The 20,030-nt window shown below is 37.9% G+C and overlaps 1 protein-coding gene across 1 annotated transcript in view; it reads left to right on the top strand.

Moving 5' to 3' along the window:
* The window catches only part of SLC12A2 (solute carrier family 12 member 2), a 55,450-nt gene extending 36,594 nt beyond the window's left edge, over positions 1-18,856 (top strand). Inside the window, exons 14-27 of the mRNA XM_069000840.1 lie at positions 682-837; positions 1,601-1,700; positions 3,329-3,440; positions 5,675-5,815; positions 6,012-6,118; positions 7,903-7,982; positions 9,267-9,404; positions 10,055-10,102; positions 11,586-11,708; positions 11,871-11,982; positions 12,460-12,546; positions 14,131-14,266; positions 14,996-15,063; positions 15,802-18,856. Of these exons, the coding sequence (XP_068856941.1) occupies positions 682-837; positions 1,601-1,700; positions 3,329-3,440; positions 5,675-5,815; positions 6,012-6,118; positions 7,903-7,982; positions 9,267-9,404; positions 10,055-10,102; positions 11,586-11,708; positions 11,871-11,982; positions 12,460-12,546; positions 14,131-14,266; positions 14,996-15,063; positions 15,802-15,937 (1,544 nt within the window). The 3' untranslated portion in view covers positions 15,938-18,856. The remainder of the gene's footprint in view (positions 1-681; positions 838-1,600; positions 1,701-3,328; positions 3,441-5,674; positions 5,816-6,011; positions 6,119-7,902; positions 7,983-9,266; positions 9,405-10,054; positions 10,103-11,585; positions 11,709-11,870; positions 11,983-12,459; positions 12,547-14,130; positions 14,267-14,995; positions 15,064-15,801) is intronic.
* The last annotated feature ends 1,174 nt before the right edge of the window (positions 18,857-20,030 follow it).

Consider the following 20,030-nt stretch of genomic DNA (forward strand, 5'->3'; position numbering starts at 1 on the left):
GGTTTTTTTTTCTTCTGAGAGGATGGGCATGCCAGTATGCATAACAGTTCTAACTTTAATAACTCTGTATTTAATAGACTTGTTAATCTTGGATGTGTTTGTGGGGGTGTGCATGATTTTGAAAAAACATGCAGTAAGTAAGGCTATAAAACAGTGACAGTCCAGAACTTCAATGTATCCAATTTCTATTTGGCTATATCTGTCCTTTTCGTTTTCATGTAGTGAGAATTTCTATGCGAAATAGTAAAAATGCACAGCTAAAAACAGCAGTGTATAAGAAACTGAGGTATGAGATGATTATTTATGTTTTAGTACCTTTGAAAGGAAAAATCAAATGTCAGACAAGCTATTGCCAAAAGTTCCTGCAGCCTGAATCAATAGACGTACTGGCACAAGCATCCTCAAACTTTGCTTCTGAGCTGTGCTTTTAGAGGACAAAATAAGGAACATTTGCATATCTGTGTGAGAAGGATGCAGATTCATTTGAAAGGTGTTGGAAAATTGAAAGCATAAATGTGCCAGTCTGTATTCTTGACATCACTGAAACTCAGACATTCACATGAAATGTATGCAGAATACCAGGGAAGGGAAAAAGACACAGTTGCCTTCCTTCTCTTGTAGTGCTGTTAAAATTAATTTTCCCCCTCTTTTTTGTATCCTCCAAAATTTTATTTTGACTAGGTTGGCGCCCTGCTTTCAAATACTACAATATGTGGATTTCTCTTGTGGGAGCTATTCTGTGCTGCATTGTAATGTTTGTCATTAATTGGTGGGCAGCACTGTTAACCTATGTCATAGTGCTTGGGCTTTACATCTATGTCACTTACAAGAAACCAGGTATGTACAGGGGCTTCTTTCAGTTGTGGAGGAGGGAAAGAGGGGAGAAAGTGATGGCTTTGCTGGGGAAAAACCTCCCAGCAGTTTGGACCACTGGTTTTAACTTCTGTTTCAGGCTTTTTTAGTTGAGATTAAACGGAATTTTGCCTGCATAGTCACTGCTGTTCCCCCTCCTCTTAAATTATGAAGATGCCACTTAGGCATAAATGTCTGAATGCAAATTGGAAGAGATGTGCATGTGGAAAATGGTGAATTCATTGTGGCTATCAAGAGATGTGTATGGGAGCAAGAAGAGATGATAGTGGGGTCTTTCTTTTCCTCAAAAAGATCATAATGTCTTAATCTAATCTTAATCCTCAAAAAGATAATCTGATTAATCGAGCAGTTTTCCACTGAAGGTATCTGACTTTGTTCAGGCAGTGTTTTGAGATTCAGTTTTTTCTTTGCTGTGATACTAAACAGCACAGCAGTTTTTCTTCAAGTGGTATTCTTTGGACTGTGACGTTACTGTGGTCTTAGAAATGTGGAGATTTAAAGAGTCAGTTCTCCCTTTTTGTTAAAACTTCTACAGAAATGTTATCTTTAAATAACATTAATAGCAGCCTGTTTAGCTGTAGGGTTTGTTGACTAGCACTGTGTAAAATGTATCAAGATGTAGCTTAAATCTGTGTTTTCAGTTGGTATCCAGCATTCATTTTGTGATCATGTAGTTTTACAATGGACCACTGTAAATAACACACTGGAACCTCAAATCTTTCAACAGATGTGAACTGGGGATCCTCTACTCAAGCCTTGACTTACCTGAATGCACTGCAGCATTCCATTCGGCTCTCTGGAGTGGAAGATCATGTGAAAAACTTCAGGTGACACTTAAAGACAGGAAATTCTGTATTCACTAGGCTGCTGTCACATGGTTTGCTGTCAGGGTTTCCTTCAAGTCCATGTTCATCTCCTGTGATTCATCCAAATAAATGGAATTATAGATTGAGTGGGATTCTTGACACAGGTGCCATCCTCTGAGGTTATGAAGAACCTGGCAGCAACACAGTTTTCAAAGGAAGCATCCATGGCATTTCCTGTCAGTTGGGAAAATACTCCACTTCTGACCCCTGGGCTCGCTTGGAAATGATTAGATTTTCCTGCAGAAATACAAGATGAAACATCTATATTGCATACGTACAGACAGTTGGAGTAGGATGTGTCAATCAGTTGTGATAAGTACCAGCAGAGCCTCAAGGAACATGACAGTAAAACTCAATTAAAATTGGAGTAATACAAGTATTAATGGGCTTTCCACTTCCAGACTTAAAAAAAAAAAAAAAAGTGCTGACTGTTGTAGGTGTAAACCACAAAACTGGAAGTTTAATTAGGAAGCAGCTCTTTGTTCTGAGGTCATAAAGTGCCATTAAAATCCCTGATCTGATTTATTTACAAGTGTTACATTGCCTATTACATCAAGCTGCATCATCAACAGGAAAAAAAAGAGGCTGGAGTGTGTCCAGAGAAGGGAACGGAGCTGGGAAGGGGCTGGAGCCCCAGGAGCGGCTGAGGGAGCTGGGAAAGGGGCTCAGCCTGGAGCAAAGGAGGCTCAGGGGGGACCTTGTGGCTCTGCACAAGTCCCTGACAGGAGGGGGCAGCCGGGGGGGTTGGGCTCAGCTCCCAGGGAGCAGGGACAGGAGGAGAGGGAACGGCCTCAGGCTGGGCCAGGGGAGGTTTAGATTCAATATGAAGAAAAATTTCTTCGCCCAAAGGGTTTTCAGGCTTTGGAAGGCGCTGCCCGGGGGAGTGGTTGAATCACCATCCCCAGAGGCATTTAAAAGATGTGTAGACATGGCACTGAGGATTTAGTGGTAGAATTAGTACTGTTAAGTGTATGGTTAGCCTCAGTGATCTCTGATTCCACTCTGTGATTCCAACATCGAAAATTAAATGGAGCAGCTAAAGAGATTGAGACAGATTACCTTAGGGGATTCATATGATATGAAATGGCCACCTGAACTGAGTTCTGAAGTTGGGACACTTCCTCTTTTAAAATTGATTTAAAAGTTGCCTTTGACTTACTTTTGAACTAGGTTAGCTCTGCCTTCTGAAGGAAAGTAATGTAAAAATGACCATACAATTCCAAGATTTCTGCTGGACAGAGAAGAATCTATAAGCTACAAAATGCAAGGGATGTGACTTACTAGTGGGGGAGAAAAACTTAATCCCTCTGACCTAGTCATGCCTAAAATCTGTTCTTGAACTTTTTAAATGTGTAGATTTTCAGATTTAATGGGATTACTGAATTTTTATGGAATTAGTCATAGATCTGCTGACAGTTGGGTAACAACTGCTCTTTTCTTAATTTAACATAGTCTTATAAAAGTGGATGAGGTTATTACACTTGCAGTGATGATCATGTTGTTAGGGTAAATATTTGAAAGAAACTTTTCTGTTAAACCCAGAACTCCAGATTAATTCCACTCTTTTTTTCTCCCCCTCATAATTCTAGACCTCAGTGCTTAATTATGACAGGTGCTCCAAACGCACGTCCAGCTTTGCTTCACCTTGTCCATGCTTTCACCAAGAATGTGGGCTTGATGATCTGTGGCCATGTGCATATGGTAGGTGTATTCTGTCTTTACTTTATAAAATTACCTTGGTGGTGCTTTTCCCTTGTCTGCTTTGGGGTCTGGTTTGTTTTTTTTTACCCTGTCTGCTTTTTGTTTCTGGTTCATGTTTTAAGTTTTGGTTTGTTTATTTACTTGGGTTTTTTTTTCTTTTACATGAAAGTTATTAGAGATTAAAAGATACAAAAAGAGATTTACTGGTAAGTTTTGCTATTGAATGGGTCATCACTATTCCAGTTAGGTGTACTGCAGGGCTAAATTTGTAAAACATCAGTACCTTTGATCATTTGATGCTTAAATACTGAAGGATGTTTTACTTCTAATTGAAGTGAACATTGGGAGATTGATTCCCATGTAGAGTTCTTAGAAAGCTGGGGAGAAAAGAAATCTTCTTGAGCAGGGAAGTCAATATCTGTTCAGCCAGTAGCTATAAATTGCTTTTAACTTTCCAAGTAGCTTTTTATTCCTTCAGTTATCTGGTTCATTTAATTGTCATGTGTTTCCTCTTCCCTTTCTGACCAGCCTCTGATAATTCGCTAAGTATCCCTGGGTGTTTTTGTCAGAATATCAAGTGAGGATGTTTTTGCAGAGGAGGGTGTGTGGGGGTGATTCTGCAAGGACATAATTTGAACAGTTCTTACTACTTGGTGTCTTCTGTGGCAAACCTAAAGAGTGGTTTTGTGATGATGGGAAGGAAGCTATTTTCAAGTAACTTTTCTTCGGAATCAGCTTGTCATGAGTTGTGTTGATTGAGATGTCGGGTGGCTGTCAAGCAGTGATCTGTACCAAAACTTCATTTAGCTACAGAGAGGCTGTGGCGTCTCTGATAAATATTGGTAAGTGCTTTTTAACACGTTGGGATTGTGTAGTTTTGCTTCATATCTTAAGGCCAAGCTTCTGTCACATCACTAAGAACATTTACGTGTGACTGGAAGATGTTGTACAGGACTGACATATGTCACCTACCCAGACATCTGCAAGGCCTTCAGCACAGTCCCACGTGACATCCATATCTCCAGATCAGAGAGACATGGATTTGAAGGGTGGAGGGTTCAGTGGATGAGGAGTTGGCTGGATGGGCACAGCCAGAGAGTTGTGGTCAATGGCTCCATGTCCAGCTGCAGGCTGGTGATGAGTGGTGTCCCTCAGGGCTGTGTCCTGGCACTGGCCCCTTCAGTACCTGCACAGTGACACGGGCAGGGAGAGCAGGGCCACCCTCAGCAGGTTTGCAGCTGACACAGAGCTGAGGGTGCAGTGACACACCTGAAAGACTTTGAATAAAAACACTGATTCCTCTTAAATGTGTTTAAATTTACTACACTTAATGAATATGACTTGCTTCTGATCTAATGAAGAGATGAGAGCAAATCAAGTTAATGCAGTCCACATACAGGTATTTTGTCTTAAGAAACTTTTAATTTCTGCCTTTATAAACTTAGTGTTTCAGTGAATATGAAAGGACAAACCAAGTAACGCTAGGGAGGTAAGATACCGCATCTGTGATCACTGCCTTTGAAAAGTAGGGCTATACAGAAAAGTATAAGGTGGTGTTATCCTTCTTGTAGGAAAGCACCTCTGAAGATTTTTTTGGGAGCATATCCTTTCCCTGTTTAAAAGTACTTCCTTACAAGAAGGGTGGCACTACCTCATTCTTCCGTAGCTTTGACCATTTGGTCAGAGTCTTTGTCCTTCTGCAAAAATGGGGCTGCATTGTTCTTGATTATACCTCGTCCTATATTCTGCATTTTGATGTCTAGGAGGAACACAAAAGATTCATCCTAACAGAAATAACATAAAGGAAGTGTTTAAAGAGGAGGTGACTTTGACTGCAGGATACAAATACTCCCATAAAGCGTAATACTAAGTCATCCTACATCTGTGTATATTTCTTTACAAAGCCCTTTTCTTTTAAACCTGTGTTGTACTTTGGAGGACAAGCTTGTGCCACCCCCTGGGGAAGAGGGTTGTGCTCTACAGGAACAAGATTGCTAAAGTTTAAGCAACCCTCTTCCTGAAAATGGTAAAAGTTTTTCAGTCTGCTGCTGATAATGCCTGGTATTTTGTGGTTTGGGGTGTATTTGGTAGTGTGCAAGCATGTTTTGAGGCTCTCTGAGTTTGAATTAGTTTCTAGCAGTGACATTAAAAAAGTGGGAGGGGCTTTTTTACTCCCATTACTCCTGTTCCTAATTTTTGTTCCCTCCCCTCTTACTATTTCCTTTTTTTGAAAGGGTCCTCGGAGGCAGGCCATGAAGGAACTGTCAACTGATTTGGCTAAGTATCAGCGATGGCTAATTAAAAACAAGATGAAAGCTTTCTATGCACCAGTGCATGCAGAGGACTTGAGGGATGGAGGACAATACTTAATGCAGGTATTTAAAAAAAAAAAAAAGTGCTCAAGATGCACATCAAAATTGGAAGTGGCTTTATACTTTGAAATATTTTTCTTTTGCAAAATGATCCTAAAGCTTTGATGAAAAGTACTTTATTATTCTGTTAAGCAGAAAATGGGACCTTTAGTTGTGTCAGTAACATGTTATTTTATAAAATACTTCTTGTTCTCCTTAGGCTGCTGGTTTGGGTAGAATGAGACCTAACACCCTTGTTGTTGGATTTAAGAAAAACTGGAGACAAGGTGATATGAGAGATGTTGAAACCTATATCAATTTATTCCAGTAAGTAGAAAATATGAAGTTTTACCTGCTATGTTCCATTTTAGTATGTTTGGTAGTATGTAAAGAAAGCTCTTAGTTACATGAAGTCTCTTTCAGGTAGCCCTAGATTTTCCATTCAACTGTCTTCAATACTTAAGGTTTTTTTTTCTGATATGGAAATTAATAAGCAAGTCTTTGTAGTGTAGGCAGATTAGAAAACTCCATAATAACCTTCTGTATCTAGAACGAGTTGTGGCAGAGGTCTGAGGTTAGAGAGCTACTGTCTGAAAAGGAGAAGAAAGACTTCACTCACAAGATACACAGCACTGACACCCAGGATAGTACAGAAAGGAGAAGAGAAAGGAAATTCCAGAGTAACTTGCAGTACTGAAAGGCAGAGCAGTTGTGGCTGAAAAATTTAAGAGTAACTTGTGCTGCTGCCCAAACACTTTAGGAAAGAAACAGTGCTTATTTTACTTACACAGAGGCTTTTGTGTTCAGCTGAAGTGCTGGTTAACGCACTTCCTTTGTGCTTTATATTTCTCATTTTCTGCGCTTTTAAGAGAGAAAGGATGGGGGTTTACAGGCAGATATTAGAAGAGGACAAAAAAAAGTCATCTCATGCAGGTCTTTGAGAAAAGCGGGGTCACCAAATACAGTGGAAAAATAAGGAAACACGTTGGTTAGTTTTTCTTTTTTTCCTATTTTATTTTGGGATGGCTTTTGCAGGAAGATCTGTCAAGGTCACCAAGTCATGTGGTTCTCCACATCCCTAAAGAAACCTCAGGAGGTAATAACTGCAGGTCAAATGTATTTCTGGAAAACTAAAAGTTTCTGAAGCACACAATAGAAACACATCTGATCTCTAAAAATCTTAACACATTAAATAATGAAATTAAAATATTCACTAATAGACACAGTAAATCTTAAATCAACCTCAATTTTTCTTGCACTTATAGAGTACATTGATACTTCAAACATTTCTAATCTAGTCTTAATACTTCTAAAGGAAAGTGTTTAATTAGTGAAATCCTGAGAAATTTCTGTCTGTGGAAATGATATGGGAGGGAGTTTTCTGATTTATGGTTGTTCGTAATGAATGAGGCATTTATATGTAAAGGATGGTGATTAATGACTAATGCAAACTGTATAATACGGTTAAGTTAAAGTTTTCCTTATATTTTGGGGGTGGGGTTGTTACTAATTTTACTCCCCATTTACTCAGCAGTTTATTCAGGATTTTTGCCCTTGTCTACAGTAATGAAGTTCTGCCTCTATTTTTGAATTCAGTGAGTTCCAACTTTATCAGATATAATGGGACTAGGCACATTATAGCTAACCTATAGCTAATTTGATATTAAATTACATCATCTTAGCTGTTTTTAACACCCAAATGTTTTTGGAAAGATGTCAGAAATTTGTAGTTCTCAGATCAAAAAGATCTACTCAAAATAAATCCCTTTTATGATGGAGGGAGATAAAATTTTATATTTCTTGGTGTATCTTATATCTCTGCAGAATTTGAGGGACCTATTCATTTTGCTTTTATTTAATCACTGTTTACATATTGGAGAGAGTGAGGAGAGGGAATAGGTATCCTTTCTAGACATTATTTTTCCAAATAGATGTTCAGTTTAGAGATGCAGTTAATGTTTTGGAATTGAAACTGACATTCTGAAGCAAATTTATGATTTTGGACTTCCAATGGCAGCGCTTAATCCACTGGAATTTGTTCAGGGAGGGTGCATTTTTCATTTTGTAAAGAAAGAGATGTAAAATATTCTATTTTTGTTGGTTTTGTTTAGTGATGCCTTTGATGTTCAGTATGGTGTAGTTGTCATTCGCCTCCAGGAGGGCCTGGACATTTCTCACCTTCAAGGCCAAGGTATGACTTACTTTGTTCCATCTGGTGAATTGCTGTTGTAATTCCCTTGTAAAACTGCATTCTAAAAATACTAAAACTCAGTAAAAAAAATCAACATAACACCCACCACTGTTGTGGTGCAGTAAAATTCAGTGAAATTAGTAAGTCTGAACTGCAAGGCAGTAACCCATGGTCAGCAGCAGAACTTGGGTTTTCTGCATGTTTCACCTTTTGGTATTTGCAAATTGTGTACAGCTGCTTCCAGAATATCTGCCTCTTTGCTGAAACTAACTAGTGATCCTGGCAAATGGGCATCAAATATTTGGGTCTCAAGCCCAGAAATTGGGAAAATCACAACAAATACTGCACAATGCAGGAATGCCATTGTGTTTGGTGTGGGTTGCCAACCCCTGCACAAACTAATTTAGGGACTCGGAGTAGTCTGCCTCAAATCTGGAAAGGTTTTCCATGTAGAACACTTGGTTATGCTTTGTCAGTGGTGTTCTTAAGTGGAATGGTGTCATTTTAGTTGAATTCCAAGCTTGTGAGCTTTGGTACAGCTGCTTACTGATTTGATAATGTGTAATTTTTTTGTGGCTTGCTCCTTAAAATGCTGCTACCATGAGCAGGAATGACACTAGGAGCGGCATCCCCCTGAAAGAGTGGGTTCCTTCGCTAGAAAAAACCCATGTTTTTTAGTATTTGGAGAGAGTCAGGGTGCCTGTCACCGTGTGCAGGAGGGCAGAGGAGTGTGAGAAATGGCAAGGAGTGAACCTGCAGTGTGGAAACAACACTGCTGAGAAAGCTGGGAATGTAACACCAAGGTGTAAGAAGAATCTTTGTACCCACTGGGGACTGTGAGTTTGCTTCAGCTCTGACAGCTGCTCCACAGAAGCCAAACCTGGAAAAAAGACTTGGCAGTGAGACAGACACACTTGGTCTGTGCCATGTTTATGGCACATCTTCCTCTTCGAGTTAAAAGTAGAAATGGAAAACATTGCACCGAGTGATTTCCCCCGCTCCCGCCTTGCAGTTGTAGTTCCACAGTGTTACCTAGCTCTGTTTTTAGACTCTGGGAATGCAATCAACAACCACAACCTGGGAAAGTAACAGAAAATGACAGCTCTGCTCAGAGAAGCTGCCTCTTTGTGCTCTGAAGCTCTCCTGCCCTCTGTGCCATGGTGTAGCAGTTGCAGTAGCGTTTAATTAGTTGTGAACCATCACTGTATAGTCACATATCTCTGTTGATACCATTTGTAACAATTTAGTGGCTTCTAATGTAATGTGTTTTTGCTTTCAACAAAGATTTGCTATCATCCCAAGAGAAGTCTCCCTGCACCAAGGATGTCATAGTGAAAGTGGATTATAGCAAGAAGTCTGAGACAGACACTTCCATAGCTTTTGCTCCATCATCCAGTGAAAGAACTCCCACTCCACGCAAAGGTAACTGCTAGTTAGCAATGAAACCTGAGTCTCTTCTCCTTCTCTCTCTCATTCTCTCCTCCATTCCTCTCTCTCTTTGCCCAGGGATTGTTGAGGGATTTTTCTGAGGGGTTTTTCTGTTAGTGGAGCGGAAGTGTCATGCTTTTATAGATGTTGATGTCTAATCACTTCAGTACTTTGGTTCAGAGCTTACCAGTATGTAAAATAAATATTTGTTTCTAGTCCCCTATATAAAACAGGTGGTGGGCAATGACTTAAAATACGTTTTCTTTGTGTCTGAATTTGAGAGACTTTAAAAAATGCTTGAGGATTTTGCCTCACATCTGTATGTTATGAGTGATTGGAAGGCTGCTAAATTTATGAAGGTTTGTTCATCATTCAGAATGCTTTGACACGACAACAAACAACTTTTTTCTTACAAAGCAAAAGCCTTAGTAGTTAGATGGATAGTGGAGGTGTATATGTTTTTTTAAAGTACAAATGAATCCTAGGGTTTGGTAAGACTGCATTTGTGTGCTGTTCTCTGTGCAAAAATGCACTTCATTTCACATCTTTGTTTTCTGTTTCTTTTTAATTTACATTTGTATTGTTTTCATTAATATCACAAAGGAAATTAACCTTTTTATTTTGTATCTTTAAAAACCTTCCAGAGGAGGACGAGGATGGAAAGACTTCAACACAACCACTGTTGAATAAAGGCAGGCATTTTCCACCTTTTTGTGTTAAATCATTCTTTCACATTGTTGATTTCAGTTTTCCTTTTGTAATTCTTTCTACACCTAAAATACCAACCCTGCAGTGTTTGTTTCTCCATATCTGCTTTAGAATCTGCTTCACCCTTAGGGACTAGGCCGTGAAAAAAAACCCAACGTTGTGGAAATTCCCAGAAGAAGTTGCTACATTGTGCATAAATGTCAGAATGTAAAAAAAAAACAAAACAAAAAAAAAACCAAACAACCAAATTTTAAAAAGCTTTTTTCTTAAAGCAACATTTGAAATGTGTTCAGGAGCTTTCTGCTTTCTTAATTCTGTGTCTCAGGTGTCTGTCCGGGTCCTTGCTTGGTTGAGGAAAAACCATCTGATAGTGTAGTGGAAGTGCGCTCAGTTTTATCTTCTAAAGCCATGGTTTGTGCTCTGTTATTTGGAATAGTTCAATATCCTGAAAATTAAGGTACAGTACAGCTACTCAGTGAGGTGAACATGTGAAATAATGCAAAGTAGTCATTCAAATCAGCGTTTCCAGAAATTAACTAAGCAGTTTTCACTTCCTGGTTTATTTCAGACTTGTTCTGCATTAATCAGGTATTTTTGCCTTAACTACAGTTCTTCTGAACTGTTTTGACATTTTCTTCATAACTTCAGCAGCTAGAAGCTTTTGTGTTTTCATAATGGAAAGTGAGATTACATCTTGAAGCACAAGATGGCAGTTTGGAAGAAGTCCCAGTATGCAATAAAGTAGTATATTAATGTAAATCAATCACAGATGTGCTCTAAATTTAAAAAATTCCTAATAAAATAAGGATGGAGACGAATGTCAGACTCCTGGCTCTTGCTCAGACTGAGGTTTTAATTAAGAGAAGGAGGTTAGGGTTTTTTTCCAACAGTTCAGAAAAAATCTATACTATGCTAACTGAAAATGCTATTATTGTCTTGTTCTCAATAAATCAAATAACTTTGTTATGCAAAACAGTACTTTTTGCAAAAGTCGGGGCCCAATATATGCATAAGTAGCTTTTAATTTCACCACATGCTTAAAGAAAACTTGATGTGAGGAAGGAATTGCCTAGGATGTGGTATTTTCTTGTGAAATTAGTTATCTACATATTTTTAGGGGAGCTCTGTCATTTGCAAGAGGTGGAGTGCATAGCCTAAAGCTCTGGAGCGGAATTAATTAAATTGTCCAGGCAAATGCCTGTGTAAAGACCTCACACATCCTTTATTTCTCAGATGCCTGCTAAATGACTTCAGCTGCTGAAATTATGAGTCTCCAGACTCCCTAAATAGAGCCAGTTAGTTTATATCCAGTCAATCAAAGTTTGGAGTTGGGTTGTGGGGCATAAAGGAAAATTTTTAGTTTAAAAGTAGGTATATCGCAAAATATTAAGAGTTGCATTTGGTGATTTTCAAAGCAGTTAAGCAAAACTCTCCAAAACCAAAATTTCACCATATGTTTTTTTCCAGATTCAAAGAGGTCGTCCTCTCCTTTAAACTTGGCTGACCAAAGACTTCTTGATGCCAGTTCTCAGTTCCAGAAGAAACAAGGCAAGAGCAATATTGACGTCTGGTGGCTCTTTGATGATGGAGGTAATGTGCTTTATACTTTAAAAAGCTTTAAGTGTTGATTAAGGACTTACTGGAGTAATTTTGGATTAATTATTAGTGGATATCTGTCAGTCTGTATAAAATCTGTACTATTTAACAAAGTGGCACTTTCTTAATCTTTGTCAAATTCTGTTCTAAACACAGGTCTGACACTGTTGATTCCATACCTTATCACAACCAAGAAGAAGTGGAAGGACTGCAAGATCAGGGTGTTCATTGGCGGAAAAATAAACAGGATTGATCATGACAGAAGAGCGTAAGTTTGCCTTAGAAGTTCCATTTCAGTTGCTAATACAGCATGTTACTCATTGAATTATTTTCTCTTTCTTCTTGCCTTATTTCAGCTGTACTTTGCTTGAGGTGTAATCATATTCTATTGCCTTTTTCCAAAAAAGGTTTTGTTTCCCCCAGCTTGGTTTTGGATGAGTTACCTCAAACTAATTTTTTATGCAATATTATCTGACACTAATACTTGTATTTTCAAATACTTCCTGAGATTATCTTCAAGGGAGAGCTCTTCTCTTATTTTAAAGCTGTAAAAATGTTCTGGATTTTTTTCCAAAGCATGTTGCTGATTTATAGTCATATGCCAAGTCAGTTTGATTTTTCTCCCTTGTTACATTCAAGATGCCTTTTTCTGTGTCTTAAGCCAGTGGTTTTTATTACCAGACTGTTTAACCTGTGAAAGAATTAAGGCTATGATCATGTATAAAGGCTTGTTTCTCTGATGCAGGATGGCTACTTTGCTCAGCAAATTCCGGATAGACTTCTCAGATATTATGGTTCTTGGGGATATTAATACTAAGCCAAAGAAAGAAAAGTAAGTCTCAAAACATGTCTTGTTCATTTGTTTAATTTGTGATGTCTGTCTTACATTGAGAACACCTCACTCTTTCCTACGTAGGTTATGGTACAGAAGTTCTTGTGACATCCAGCATTTCACAAAAATGCAGGAAACTGATTAATAACTCCCATGTCCAAAAATACAGAAATCTGTATTTTTTTGAATCTCTGGTTCTTACACTGTAATACTAAATTCAGAAGAATTAAGTTTAAAAAAACCCCCACGTTTTCTGGAGGAATCCTCTTTAAAAAGAACGCTCACCAAAACTTTAATGGTTTAAGTCTCATTTAGAGTCTTAGTTTAATGTAACAAAGCTTGGTCTTGAAATAGCCTGATCTGGGTTTCTTTCTTTATTTTTACCTTTTTTAAATTGCTTTGACAGTTAATGTACACAGGAATTATCATACAGATGATATTTCTTACTTCCAAGGCCAAAAAAGCATTAATCTTAGATGGCTTTCAGCACAAATTTTAACAGAATATGTATGACCTAAAAATATCCTCCTTTCCCATTATCTCCCTTTCCCCTCAGGCCGTCTTGAGTATGCTGAAGTTGTAAAAATACCTTTTATACGATTGTGCATTTATATGAAAGTCTTGATGTGCCGTGGAAATTGAGAAGTCTTACTTTAGAACTTGCCTAAATCCTAAACTATGAGTTCTTTTATACCCTTTTAAATAGTTTTCCTTAAAGTACTTCTAAATACTGTTTAGGTATTAGGTAACAATAGCTGAAAACCAAGTGGAGGAAGATTAATTTTTAGCATTTGGTGTGCCATATAATAATGTAATATTATTAGTAGGTCTCCTTTTTGCTCAGCCACAAAATAGCAGATCACATTTGTTTTCTTTCTTTTGATTACAGTGAAGTCATTGTACAGTAAAGTCCACCAAGGGTAGATGCAAAGATGTTTTGTTCGTAATGTGGGTATTTCCTGGAGGAAGTGTAGGTGGAAAATCGCAGGGTGATGAGAGTTGTTCTTTGTAGTAGAAATTAATTCCTCCTCGATCCTTCAGAAGGTTTTATTCTGAAGTTCTTGCTCTAAAGTTCTGGTAAATTCAAAGTATTGATATTCTTGCAAGCGCAACAGGAAGACTAAGTCAGATCTCTGTGTTTTTTTCATTTGATTGTGGCTCCTGGCCTGTACTGGAAAGAGATAAAAGAAGCAAAATAAAAAGATCAAAGCCAGAATCCTAAAAGCAATAGTATGAGACTTGATAGCTGCTTTTTAGTGTAACATGTAAACTGCCCTTCTTTCAAAGTTAGTTCTGAATAAGGTGCTCCTAGTTACTATCCCATTTTTAAGGGTAGTACTGTACAGCTTTTAAAATTAGAAGGAAATTGTTGAACTGAGTTAAACTTTAATTGTGTGGTGAATTGTTTGCTGAATCACAGTGTGTATGCAAAGAGCTGATTTGACATTCTAAGTGCAACAGGCAGGGGAAAAAACCTTCAGTTTATTTTTACCTAGCAATAAAACCTAATTTCTCATACTGTGAAAATAATTTTTGACATCGAGACCCATATCTGCTCTAATGCTTGTTTACTTAATCCTCCAGTATTGCAGCTTTTGAGGAAATGATAGAGCCCTTCCGACTTCATGAGGATGATAAAGAACAGGAGGTTGCAGATAAAATGAAGGAGGATGAACCATGGAGGATAACAGATAATGAGCTTGAGCTTTACAAAACAAAGGTTCTGTTTTCTTTAGAGTGTTAAGTCAGTTATAACTTCCTTCTCTCTACTGCATTTGTGGTTGTGATATCAGTGAGTTAATTCTTGTTTTTCTCTCTATTCCATAGCAGTTTTTTTGAATAGCAGATAAAAAGCAGCATCCAAAACAATTTAGATGGTTCACAAAAGCAAAAAAGGTTCTGCATTTGGGTATGAGCAGAGGCCAGACTGCTTTCCTACAGTGTTTTAGCAGTTAGTTTAGATAATTTAGTCTCTGTCCAGGTATTTGTGACTCTTCTTTTTTTGTTGTTTTTTTGTTTTTTTTGACCAAGCTAATGGTTTTTGTTTCATTGTTTTTAAAAAAAACACCACCAAAACCAAACAACACTTCGTGGTGCAAAGGAACAGTTGAAGGTTTGACATCTTTCCTGGGCTGTTGTGCACCAGAGAGACATGAGAAGTATTTCTTCTCAGGTGTTTTCTCTGGAGGAGAAAATAAATGGCATCCTGTAACAGGGTAGCACTTGCCTTACTTGCACATTTTAAGCTTGCTGCTTTCTTTCTTCCCAACCTTACAACCATAGGTTTTTTGGTAATGAAGAATGAGTTTCCACACTGAGGTGGAAGTACCTGCTTTTTATTAGTTACTCATTCCAGTTGGTCATACTTGTTTTCTTTTTTTTCTTTTTAACAAACTTCTTGTAGCTTTTACATAAAAGCTGTTCCTAACAAGTTTCCTTTTATTTACAGACTTACCGACAGATTAGGCTAAACGAGTTGCTGAAAGAACATTCAAGTACAGCTAACATAATTGTCATGTAAGTGAATTATTTGGATTTGTGGTGTTAGCCGAATTGATACGGAGCTGTAATTCGAAACATAAATCTAAATACAGATCAGGAACAAGCCTTTGCCTTGGGACTGAACTGTGGAAATACTCAAGATTTCAGTGCTGACAGTATTTATTCATTAGAAGTATGAAGCCACTATCCTGCTGAACAAAAATGTCCTTATTAGTGTTGTGCTTTTGACTATGCTGCTTTAGTTGATCACCTCCACATTTGTGCTGCAGTTCAGGATTCTCACGTTCTTTCTACTCCTGTGCAGTTATTCCCCTCTTCCTGAAATCCTTCCTTTGATTTCCTTTTCTAGGAGATCTCTCTAGATAAAGTGAAGTTGTTGTCTTCCTCACTTTTTTTTTTTTTTTAATAGCTTTTGGTGTGAACAAGCAGGAGGCAGATTGTATTTTAAATCTTGGAAAGTCTTTCAAGAGGCTGTTCGCAGCTGAGGAGGATTCTGTGTGAAGATGCCTGAATATTAAGTGGTGGTGACAGGCCGAAAGTGAGGGGAAATAGGTGTAAAGGCCTGTGGTGTTTTAAGATACAAACTCTCAACTCATGAATTCTGAGGGGGAGGAAGAAGTAAATTAGAAAGGTTAGGAAATTTGACTTAACATTTAGATCTTTCCAGAATCATCTGTCATACCTATTACGATCGGACTTGCAACTGGCCAGGTTTTTCTGATCAGTGAACGTTGTTTCCCTTGTGGCTTGCAGGAGCTTGCCGGTGGCACGGAAAGGGGCAGTGTCCAGCGCTCTGTACATGGCCTGGCTGGAAGTCCTCTCTAAAGATCTGCCCCCCATTCTCCTGGTTCGTGGGAATCATCAGAGTGTTCTCACCTTCTATTCCTAAGAGCACTGCGCAGTGGCACAGCTGTGATGAAATGGTACTGCAGTGCCCGGGGGAGAGTGACTGGTGTGGTCTATAGTTCATTAACATCACAAAGGCAAAAAGTGACTCTTCTTTCACTATTTCACTGACTTGAAAGCACACAAGGAAAGTCACTGTATTTCTAAAGTTGTGACATCTTCAGTTTTATTCTATATTTTCTGTAATTTAATCTTGCTTAATGGGGGAGGATTCCTTGTTAGACTGAAGAACAAGACAAGCTTTTTGTTTGCTATTTGAATAGCAGCAATAAAATGTTGTATTTTTGATCAATGAAAGGATTATAGATTTATAAAAGCCTTTTAGCCTTGAGGTGCCTTTTAAAATTAACCAAATCTCACCCATACATCCTGTTTTGTAAATTTATATAGAATGTCAAAATCTGCCTTCAACTAAGAGTTTAGATCAGACTTCCTTTAGTTTTTAGTCTATTCCATATTACAATAAAAATGAATGCTGCTTTTCAGTCTTCCATTGAGCTATTAGTTCTTAGTACTGTATGTTTTCTATCGTCAGAAAGGTTTTGGTTTTGTTTTTTTTTTTTTATTTTATTTTTATATCTGTTAGATTTAAAGGTGAGAATTGGGGCAGGTCAGTTGAACTAGAGCAAATCCCTGATGTTACTGTCAACTAAGGTTTTTAACAGTTAAAATAAAACTAATTCTGCTTGTAGAGAGGGTTCTTTTTCTCAGATTTGACGATGTGTCAACTACTTTGGCAGCAGTCTGAGACAGCGAATTTTATCTACCTTGGCAGAGGGTAGTATCCTCTTAGGCTTTGCTCTGCTGTGAAATCAAGCTCATCTTGCTGTCTGAGGCTTTCCATCTTAATACAGATGGGAAGAAAAGACCTGTCCCAGTTGTTGGCCTCTTACATTTTAGTGTCACTTTTCAACTTATTTCTGAAACAAAACTCGACTTAAGGCTTGAATGGGGATAATATATAAGCAATGTGATGCTATCTAACAGAAAACAGTAAACACTATGTGGAATTGTGCTATCCAGTATGAAATGTAAAAGCTGCAGTTCTCTCGCATTTTTCAACAAATGGTTAAACGGACCACTAAGTTCTTTAGGGGAGATGTTTTTAGGTCAATTCATTCACTTGTCAGAAGATGAATTTAGTCTTATTAAATAATACTCAGGTTTTATCGTCTAGCAATTTTGATCTATTCCATACATCCTACTTTATACATTTTCTATGTTCAATAAAGAAACTGCCAGTCTTGTGTGCCCTTTCATTGTATATTTTGGAAACTTCATAATTTAGTCTACTCTGAACACCTGCAAAAGAAATTTCACTTGAGCCTTTGTATAAAGGTTAGTAATGTGAACTGTTTTTTAAATTCCTAATATTTTTTGGATAGAAAGGATTGCCTAAAAACATTTCACAAGCTTTTGATATTAGCATTGGACATGCTACTGGATCAGTTTACCAGTGGGTGAGTGACTTTCATTTAAGGATGCACAGAAAAGGTTTTTTGGTTTTTTTTTTTGTTGTTGTTGTTTGGTTTGTTTGGGGGTTTTTTGGGGTTTGGTTGGGGTTTTTTTTGTTTGTTTTGCTAAATACAGGATCAAATTGAAATGTAACTGTTCCTCTTGAAGGACAAAGTATAATCATTGTGTGTCAAGGTGGAGCTTCAACTTCTTGTGATTAAAGATAAAAATACACTGTGCAGTGTACACTGTTGTCAAGTTCTTGGTAAACTGCGAAAAATCCCTTTTTCTTTTTTTTTTTTCCCTTTTTTTTACTGTTTCTGTCAATTGGATTTGAGACTATGAAATCATTTCAATTTTTAAGAAAAACAAACATGCATGTCTTGCTGCTAAGTGTGAGATAACTGATGCCAGCATGAACCCAGCTTGTTATGATAAAGCATTGTAAGACAAGACAGTGTGGGGTCAAAGCGCTGTTTCCTTCCAGGTGAGGGGATGTGGATCAAACTTACCAACATCAATAAATACCACAGGTTTTACAGTGTTTTGCAGGTTGTCACATTGTGCATATGGAATCATTGCCACATTTCTCCTTGTTTTTGTGGGTTACATTCTTTTGAGCAGATGGACAGTATGGCATGGATTTAGTGCTGCTATCTTAAGAAAAAAAAACAAAAAACATGCACAGGTACACTTATTTAAAAAGGTTTATTTGCCCATTCAGGAAACCATTGCTTGTGATCTGTAACACAACACAGAAACCAAATGAAGTGTGTGTGTGTATACATGCATATATGTGTATAAAATTATATAAAGTATATCTAAATATGCATATGGGGATAGTTAAGGTCATGTCTGTGAAATGCCGTAGGATGCTTTTCACCTGCACTCTCAGGAGTCCACTAATGCTAGGCATGAGGACAAGTTCCAAGATTACTTGCTCACTTAAATTTGAACAGTTAATGGTAATTGTCTGCAACAGATGTCAGTCAGTGGTGGTCGCTCCAACTCCTGCTTTGATTTTGACGCCAAATTTACTTAGGTTCCAATCATCATTAATGACATGAAAAATTAAAACACACATGGCAATTCATAACTTCTTCTAGATTCTTATAGATTAGGTTCCTTCATATGGGTTTAGAGAGGCACTAATAGCTGGTGAAAATCAAATTATTTATTTGTTCACTTGTATTTAGGTTTCCTTTTACATACATTCTTTTTATATGCTTTTTTTCTGACATTACATATTTAAAAAAAATAACTAAAAGTAATTTAAAAGATTTGAGCGTTAGTGGGTTGTGGCCCACTTGGTTTGAAGATGTAAGATTTGACACTGTACTGTAACTGTCCCACACAAATGCTTTTCTAATGTTTTAACGTAATTATTGCAGTTAATACTTTGTACCAGGGGGATGTCACTGCAATAAAAGAAGTGAATTCAATACAACTCTCTTGTCTAACAATGCCTTTTTTTTTTTTTTTTTTTTTTTTTGGTGGTGGGAAGGGAATAATGTTCATAAATCAACATGTTAATGCTGAATTTGGTTCCTGACATCAGTATGCTTGTTGCATCTATCTGATAATTACCTTTGTAGTGGAATTTACACAGGACCAGTGGAACTGAAAGCCATTCATGTGTGTCTGGTGACCAAAACCATGTTGTTTTTTGGGGAGGAATTTTGCCTCTAGTAGGGTAGAAACAGCAGTGGTTGCATAAGGTATTACACTTGTAAAATTTGCCCTGACTTGCCACACAGCACAGACCCATCCTCAGCCCATGGTGGGTCTCAGCTGCAATGGTGGTGTCTGAAAATCTATTCCAATTCGTTTTGCCCCTGAATACGAAGGACTGTCTTAGCTCCTCTTTCTCCCATTAAAATAGTGACGTAAAAACATGAAATATGTTGGGAAAGTAACTTCCCAAACTGTTTGCAAAGTTGCTTGTGAGCAAGACGTATTTGGCCTTACCTTCAGTAATGTACACTGAACTAAAAAATACTGAAAAACTGAACTTTAGAAGCATAACAATAAGGGTGAGTTCTGTCATTAAAACCTTACTTAGAATGACTGTAAAACTTAAAACCGATGAGGTTAGTGGTATTTAATCTCTGCTACGTTCAGAGCTCTTCTGCGTATCTGTCGTTAGTAGTGTTTAAATCAAGGCCTTAGGAGTGAGGTTTGGAGGCCACTGTAAAGGGAAGGATTGTTAGAAATACACTGCCAGCTCCCATGGCGTTAGTTCTACCCTGGTTTATTCTGTAGAGAGGCAGAGAAGGTTTGTAGCAGCTTTTTCTAGATCGTCCTGTTTGCTGGAGAAGTGTGAAGAAGTGGATCTGAACCATGACATCGCCTTGTGCTGAATTCATACACTAGTGACTTCAAGTATGTGTTTGTAGCTAAAAACTGGGGATTTGATCTAGGTCAATTTCACTGATTCACAGAGAATGAAGGCTCACACTACAGAGTGACTGCCGTGATTTTGTTTTAAAAGAGGGAAGCAGGACACCCCTCACCTTTGTGCTTGTTCTTCACCAGTCTAATTACACTTCTCACATAACCCCTTGTGGGATCCTGTAAATCCTAAAACCTGGTTTGTGTCCAGCTGGGGTGGGAGCCAGGCT

This window comes from Aphelocoma coerulescens (genome assembly GCF_041296385.1).
Source record: "Aphelocoma coerulescens isolate FSJ_1873_10779 chromosome Z unlocalized genomic scaffold, UR_Acoe_1.0 ChrZ, whole genome shotgun sequence".
Classification (NCBI taxonomy): Eukaryota; Metazoa; Chordata; class Aves; order Passeriformes; family Corvidae; genus Aphelocoma; species Aphelocoma coerulescens.